The 8849-nt window shown below is 43.4% G+C and overlaps 1 protein-coding gene across 1 annotated transcript in view; it reads left to right on the top strand.

Moving 5' to 3' along the window:
* The first annotated feature begins 6841 nt into the window (after positions 1-6841).
* Positions 6842-8849, top strand: part of spock3 (SPARC (osteonectin), cwcv and kazal like domains proteoglycan 3) — a 21932-nt gene continuing 19924 nt past the window's right edge. The window contains exons 1-2 of the mRNA XM_084047269.1: positions 6842-6957; positions 7125-7250. Coding sequence (XP_083903395.1) covers positions 7125-7250 — 126 coding nt within the window. The 5' untranslated portion in view covers positions 6842-6957. The remainder of the gene's footprint in view (positions 6958-7124; positions 7251-8849) is intronic.

Consider the following 8849-nt stretch of genomic DNA (forward strand, 5'->3'; position numbering starts at 1 on the left):
TTAGGTTATGTTTAGTGGGAAATTGTGACTGAATGATAAACATAAAATAAATCTCAGAAGAAAAAAAACATAGTAAACCAAAACCAAATCAATTAGTGATTCTTGCATCTTGAGATGGGTAGATGAAGAGTGTAATGAGTTGTGGACTGTTTGCTCTGTTTTCATTGCTTGTGTTTTCTTCCCAAAGACGGCCCCAGCAGTTTTTGTTTTCATTGGTTTATGTTCATTTCAAACCATACCAACACAGATACCATTGCTATGTTTTATATGTATTTTGTCTTAGTTTTGTAATTTGGTACTCTTGGTAAAACATGTCCTCTCTTTGTCATACCCGTTCAGCCAATGTTTTAAGTGTAAGTTCAACTAAACACCACAAGGGGGAGAACAAACACCAACAACAACCAATGAGAGCAGGCCTACCTCTGGTTAGTTTGTTGGTTTGTTCAGAGCCTGGTTCTGGGTTTGTTGATTGATGGCAGCTTGTGGTGTATCATTATTACAGTCAGTTTGTGGAGGTGGCAATATTTTAAATTGAAAAGGTTGAAAAACAGAAAATGACTTATTACAAGACAGCAACCTTTATAATTCTTGAAACATACAAGATTCTTGATGTTTTATTTTCTCCCTTCTCTCTCGCTCTCTTTAATAGCCTCTGTCTGTGAAAAAAGCAATCAATTTATCAATCAAAACAGTAAATATGCATAGTAAGTAAGTATATTGGAAAGTTACTGTATATTGAAATAGAAAATTGCAAATAAATAGCAAAAAGTTTGCATAAACATACATTTTGGTACACTACACAGCCTTCAGTGCATAGATACAGTACAGTCTGGACTATACTAGTCTTTCACTTTTCTTTTTCAGTTGTTTTCTATTCAATTACACTCTTTACTCTTGGTTTTATCCAGCCAAAAAAGACAGGGAGTGCAATGACCTTTTTCTCTGAACGAAGAGAAACTGCAGAAAGGGCTTTTGAATGGCTGTCATTGACCAGCTTACACTAGCACTGGATTTACTTTTTTCTCGCTTTAACTTTGAAGAACTTGACATTAGGCCTATTGTCCGATAATTTTAACTGATAGGAGGCAACATTTTTTTGTTTGTTAACCACTTAAGCCCTATGACTTCACTATACAATGGTGTCAGGCGGTGAAAAAACTACTATACAGTATTTTTCCTATAATGACATGACCAAAATTGGGACACCAGGTTAAAAGTGGTTAAATGGTGAGGGTCAAAGGAATTTCGTAACACCTTCAAAGACGCATCAAGAGGACTGTAACTTATGGTTAGTCAGGAGCAAGGTCACAGTAAAATACTGTCTCATTCTCTCTCTTTCCACCCTGCTCTCTTTGCTCAGTTCCTCCTCTCATGCGCCCTGACTCTTTAATCAGCCCTCTCAATGGTGGCCATTTTGTGGCTGTCTGCCTTATCTCCTGTTTGCAGTTTCCCTCTCTGTCATTACCCTGCTATTAGCTTTTTGCCCTGGGCCTAAAACACAGAGCTCAAACTGACCTATAGTCTCTGTTCTGCTCAAATATACTGCTTTGCGAGATACCACATTCTCATACACACAAGCACAAATTGACATGTACACACACACACACACACACACACACACACACACACACACACACACACACACACACACACACACCACACACACACACACACACACACACACACACACACACACACACACACACACACACACACACACACACACACACACACACACACACACACACACACACACAGAGAGAGAGAGAGAGAGAGAGAGAGAGAGAGAGAGAGAGAGAGAGAGAGAGAGAGACACACACACACACACACACACACACACACACACACACACACACACACACACACACACACACACACACACACACACACACACACACACAGGGTTTTGGTTAGTTTGGCCAAGCCAAATTAATTCATGAATTCATCTCTTTTAATTTTCATTTGAAATGTCTTCATGTTCATATAATAAAGGAATAATGCCATATGACATTGTAAGGCATGGTATACCATACTAGTATGGCATTGTATGGGGATTTCAGCTTGATTCGGAGGTACAAGAAATGGCACTGACACATGGCAATGCCGTTTGTCTTTTTTCTGTATTTTCTCCTCCCTTTACCCCATGATTACTAACTCCTTCATTTCTCTCCCATTCCTCCGCCCTTCAGTCTCCCAGTGAGCAGGTGCACAGTGACAGAGTCATCCAACTGTGAAATCTCAACTCCTTGAGACACGCTATGTCTCTCCTACACGCACCATTCACGCACGCACGCACGCACGCACGCACGCACGCACCCTCCTCCATTCTGTTTTTCTCCAGCTCTCAATCTTACCCTTGTGTGTATGTTTTAGTAACATGAAAGTAAAGCAGCAGAGGAACGAAGCCAACTTGAATGACAAAACTATAAAAAACATAAGTGGTGTGATCGTGCTTTTGTGTGTGTGTGTGTGTGTGTGTGTGTGTGTGTGTGTGTGTGTGTGTGTGTGTGTGTGTGTGTGTGTGTGTGTGAGAGAGAGAGAGAGAGAAAGAGAGTCAGTCCCTCCTGCCTATGTCTCGGACCACATCTACATCTTTAATATCCCTGAATGAATAATGTATGAACCCCCTGGGCTGGACTAGACGCACACACCCAACCATGGCACACACACACACACACACACACACACACACACACACACACACACACACACACACACACACACACACACACACACACGCCTCTCCTACACCCGCACTTGCTCCCATTTGCACAAACATTGTGATGCACTAAGCAACAATAAGATATGACAGAAAAGGCTAATAAGAGATGAATACGAGAAAAATGTACCCAAATGTAAGTCTGTCCATTTCTACAATGAACGTTGAGGATTTTACTGTGTGTACACGCAGCACTACCTCCACCGTCATTCAGCCTTGTGTCAAGGGCGTATCGTCATAGAGGCCAACGGGGCCATGGCCCGGTCTATAAAACTCTGCTCCCCCAGGGGAAAGAAAAACAAAAAAAATCAACATAACAACATTAGCACTATTCTGTTGTTGCCAACCACAGAAATTCGCCTTTGTTTTCAAATCGGGCTTATTTGCATTCGGCCGAATTGTTTCCCCGTCAAACCGGTTCTCTTGCCAGGCACCAGCGGCTGCTGGTGGGGGGCCAGTGGGGCCACAACCAGCAGCGCCCACCACAACGCCAGACCCGCCACCACCAGCAACCATCTCCGCGGCCAGCAGCACCATAAGTGCGCCCCTGCTCCCCGGATTCCAGCGGCGCAGTTGCGCCTACAGACCTCTCTGCTATCGACGAGCCAGCAACTCAACCCACGTTACCCACCGTACGCTAGTGCCTTGTGTTATTGTCTACAGTTATAACACTGAGCCAAAAGCACATACTGTAGGGTGGAAGGTAGAGCCCGACCGGTGCCAGAAATGTCCTTTGCCGATCTCAATTTTGCATAGATCACCGATTACCAATTTTGACCAATATTTTGTCAAAAAGCGCAACATTTTCAAATACATTTGAAAAGGGCATTTGATTGAAGTCTCTAGTTAAAAATGTAATCCCCTTTCAAAGATAAATAAATTGCTGTTCAACAAGTTCCATTACAAAACGTTGAGCTTGTAGATCTGCTATTTCTTTTCTATAAGTTTTGAAAACTTTTGAACCTTTTCATCAAGAATGACATGCCCAAAATATAGCGAGAGAAAGGTTAGAAATGGTCACAAATCGGGACACATCGGCTGCATAACTGCCGATGCTGTCAAAAAAGTCTAATTATGACCGACATATTGGCCAGACCGATATTTTTCGGTCGGCCTCCAAAGCAAAGGCTCAGAACGCTCGCCTCAGAACCTCCTGCTGTTCCAAACACAATGTCCTGCCTGAATGCCGTCACAACTTCCTGCTGGAGTTGTGTGCGAACAGCTGGTAGCAAACATCAATGTGTTCTGGCCTGTGTGCACGCACTGCGTGTGGATGGACATTTACACACACACACACACACACACACACACACACACACACACACACACTACATAAGAAAGACTGCAGTCTTTCATGAAGATGAAGATGTGAAGCTGAGGGCAAGGTTGGTTTCTACAGCAACTGTGCATACTAATGCCCTGACCTACCTGGGCTCTCCGAAGAGCCTGTTAATGAGCTCTAAAAACTCTCTTTCTGTCCCATTCTTTCTCCCACGTGCGCTCTCACACACTTATATTTCACTACGACGTCCCTCTGTGTCTGCCCTTCTGTGTCTTTAGTAGCTACTCTCCTCTTTTTCTTTATCTCTAGTCTCTTCTCCTGTTTCATGCTGTTCCTTTCCACTCCTCTGCCTCCGTTCTCTCTACCTGGTCGTGTACCTCCTTTTCTCTACCTCCCTCTGCATTTGTGAGAGGTTCACGATTTATAATGTGAAATCTCACAATGCAGTGGAATAGGCACCTAATACACACTACAGACTTTAATTTGAAACACCCAGCAATGCACCCCGAAGATCAATTCAGCGAAGAAGAATCCTTGCTTGTGTCATACATTGAGCGTTATAGGTCTCATAGGCCAGTGGTTCTCAACCTTTTCTGGATCATGGCCGACTTGAAAATGAAAAGCGCAGTTGGGAGGGAGGGGCAGGACGAAGGCTCTACGTCCTCCTGGTGGGGGCTCCTCACTGGCAGGTGAGTCAGTTGGATACGACAGCAGTGACAACACAGAAATGTGTGTGGGGAGGAATCAATTGGCATAACGACTAAATTGGGGAGAAAAAGGGGTGAAAAATAATTGGCTACTCTAAATTTACCAAAAAAAAGAAAAAAAGAAAAGCGCTTGCGGGCCCACCCATTTGACCACTTAACACGGCAGCCTATCAGCTGCCGTGTAAAGTGGTTAGAAGCATGGGCCGCGTGCATTGTCAGTGTATGTTATTTTCGATCAATTGATTATGTTCCGGCTGGCCTTGGATCAATTCACTATAGTATACTTTAACCATTTAAACCCCAGCATCTGTATTGTGGAGACAGTTTTCGCTGAAAATAGCAGATCGACAAGCTCACAACACGTCGCAGTGAGCTTGTCGAGCGGATATTTTCAACGAAAGCTTTCTCCACAATAACAGAAAACAGAAAATTCACTAGTATTGAGCCCTGAATGACTTCGGTTACCCATATTCAAGTGGTTCAAGTGGATAGGTATCGGTTCGGTATATGAACAGATACTTTTGTTTTTTACATTAATGTTATACTATCATTCGTGTTTTGCCAATTATTTGGGGGCTCACTTGCAATATCCTCAGGTTGAGAAGTGAACCAGTGTCATATAGGCTGAGGAAAATGTTGGGTTGCTTTCTGTGGCCCCTGGCCTCCAGAGCTAATTCAAAAGAGAGTGGTTCCACCCCCACCCCTCCACAAATCATCCAGAGTGGGGCCTATTAAGCGCATTTCTTATGGAAACCATGTTATCTCCAGGCATCAATTTACAGTCCTGAGCTAACCTTTGCCTGGAATGTGAAGTTAGACTCTCTCACGACTCTACTAGGTATTGTGAAGACAGGCCTGAACCGCTGCCATGTGATTGCTGTAATCAAATCAAAAATGGAGGAAAACAGGAAAGGCACAGTAGGACAACACACACACGCGCGCACAGAACAAAACACCCCTCATGTCTACGCGCGCGCACACTCGCAATATGTCATCACAGGCTCCTCATAGAGCCTTATCGCAAGGAAACACTTTTTGCGGTGGTGCGATAACGCTGCACTGCTGCTAATGCAATGCATCTCACACACAGCGTGCAATCATGAGCGTTTTGTCCGCACTGTAGTGAAGGAGAGGGGATGGAAAAAAATAGAAAGGAGAAGCGTAGAGGCCAGTGTTGCCAGATTTTGAGAGAGAATAAGCAAGGTCTAGGAAAACAAGCCCTTAAGCGACTATGGGTAACATGAGCACTTTAAACCCATATACATGATCGACTATTTGAAAGTAGCAGATCTACAAGCTTACAACGCGTCGCACGCTGTGAGCTTGTGGATCTGCTATTTTCTAAAACTCTTACAATAAAATGTGGAATATTTGGAATATATTTTTTAAACATTCTACAACACAAATGCTAACCTGACACCGTCAAATGGAAGAAGCTTGCGACCATAGCTTGCGACACAACTTTGTTGTATTGAATTGATGACTCAATACCGCCCTCATCTGGCTAGTCAGGTTACACAAATGCTCCCTGGCACAAAACATGTTCGTGAAAATATTCGTGAAATATGCAGAAAGTTGCGAAATATGCAGAAAGTTGTGAAATACGCAAAATATATGAAAAGTTGCGAAAGATGCGGGGCGTTGTGTGATTTTATGTGGTGAAATATGCGGGAAGTTGTGAAATACGCAAAATATATGAAAAGTTGCGAAAGATGCGTGGCATTGTGTGATTTTATGTGGTGAAATATGCGGGAAGTTGCGAAATATGCGGGAAGTTGCGGAAATATACGAAAAGTTGCAAAATATGCAGGAAACTTGTGCAGAAATATACCCAATTTAAAATGATACGCCCTTTGTGCAAAAATGTACCCCTGCATAATCTGTGCCATTTGGCTGACTAAGCGATAAATTATGCGATCGCATAATCGCATTTTTCTGGAGGGTCTAAATATTTACAAGCAACTTTTACAGAAAAATAAGCGCACAGTCGCTTATAATAAGCGGACATGGCAACACTGGCGTAGAGGCCGTGCGCGGCACCATGCGCGTACACGCCTTGCTGCGCTCAGAGAAGCCGGTGTGGAGGGGAGGGGGAGAGAGAGAGAGAGAGAGCGAGAGAGAGAGAGAGAGAGAGAGAGAGAGAGAGAGATAGGGATAGAGAGAGCTATTATCAGTGACAGAAAACGGTAGCGAGCACACAGACAGACAGACAGTCGGAAGAGCTTCATGCGACAGCGAGCAGAGACAAGGTAGGAAAGGAACATCATCATGGATCTTATTATCCATTCAAGACGATCGCTTTGGGAATTGATGTAGGCTAGTGTGTGTGTATTGCTTTGCTGTCTGCAGTCAGTCCTTCGACCCCCGTGTGATTCGCTGTCCCCGGTGCTGTTTCATTCTGTTGTGTTGCTTGCAGATGCTGATGATCCTGCTATGTGTGTGTGCCGTCGCCTTTGGACATCAGGTCTCAGCTCGCACCGAGAACGGCAATTTCTTGGATGATAAGTGGCTGGCGGCGGGCAGATGGGATAAATTCCGAGATGTAAGTCACATTCATTCATTCATTCATTCATTCATATCACCACCTCAGCGAGCCTTTCCTTATTATCATCATCTTGTTCTTGTCTCATTCCTACTTGACCATGATTGGTGAGGTGTTGGGCTCTACGGATGATCACGCGCGTCTCGTTTTCTTGTTGTGTTCAAGCAGGCGCATCACGGGTCTTTGCGCCGTTATGTAGCAGCTTGTCACAGGTTAAGAGACAGAGATGATCCTTGTCAATGTGCGTGTGGTTATGATTGCAGAGTCTGCATAGAGGAGATAAAGCCAAGGCCCCGAATAGCATCCAAAAATAAAAATGTAACAGTTTTCGAACTGCACAATGCTCGATCTGAGGGATCTGTCATGAGCCACTGAAGCACTACAGCCGTGTATGAGTAGCCTACCTGCAACTATAGCTACCAAGCAACCCCAGTGAATAGGATGGTAATGTAAAACAATAGAGTAGCAAAACCAGGTTAAGAAATCGTGTCATGGAAAAAATGTTTGTCAGAATGGCAGGTTGTGGTAGCCTACATTGGCCTACCTATGCCTGTATGCAGTGTGGGTGTACAACATGTGTGTGTGTGTGTGTGTGTGTGTGTGTGTGTGTGTGTGTGTGTGTGTGTGTGCGTGCATGCGTGCGTGTGCCTGCGTGCGTGCGTGCGTGTGTGTGTGTGTGTGTGCGCTACACACACATGATGAAGAGGTGTATGTTTTTGCCTGATGTGTATGTCTCCCACTGGTGTGTCTTGGTGTTGCAGCCATTGGCGCTGGCTTGGCTTCAGGTACTATACTACGGTCAGCCACAATTAGCCTGACGTGTTTATATAAGACCACTCAGCATGTAAGCTCTGCCACCAGACCTGTCAGTGCATATACTGTGCAGCCTCTGATCTTTTCAAGCCACCTGTTATGGTCGCCACAATCATGAAATATTCATTACTGAGTGTCCACATACATTACCTCCAAAAAGACAACTTTTTAATTGGCTGACTTTTATGTTTAATTATTAAATTGAGTATACGTGTAACAAAATATATATACTGCATATATATATATAATATATATCTTCTCCGCATATAAATTATATAACAAAATATCTATACTATATATATATATATATATATATATATAATATATCTTCTCCACATATAAATGATATAACAACATATTTTCTCTACATAAATCACAGTTGAGAACAATGGACAATGGAAGTGAACTTGGAGGTGTTTGGAGGTGTTATGTACACCAGCAATTCACTGCCACTATAATTCATGTCTATGTATAGTGTTTGCATAATGGTATTTCATCATGCAAAGGTATAATTACAGAATATCTATATGTAAAATCGGGCCACTATGTGTCTGTACAGGTATAATACGCAGTAAAACCCTGAGTGTGAATTTAACTCCTGAGTTAAATTAAAGCTGCAATCCGGAAGATTCATGTCGCTCCCGAAATGTGTACTGCTGAGCTAAGACGGAAAGGATGTTTTGGGTGGGGGAGATTCATGCAGTACCTCTTGTCAACCAGTAGTGGTCCCACCCGAACACAGGGTCTAAATGTCTCAATAGAAGAGCAGGGAGACCACTTTCAACC

Source organism: Gymnoscopelus microlampas (assembly GCF_963454915.1).
Source record: "Gymnoscopelus microlampas genome assembly, chromosome: 2".
NCBI classification, from domain to species: Eukaryota; Metazoa; Chordata; class Actinopteri; order Myctophiformes; family Myctophidae; genus Gymnoscopelus; species Gymnoscopelus microlampas.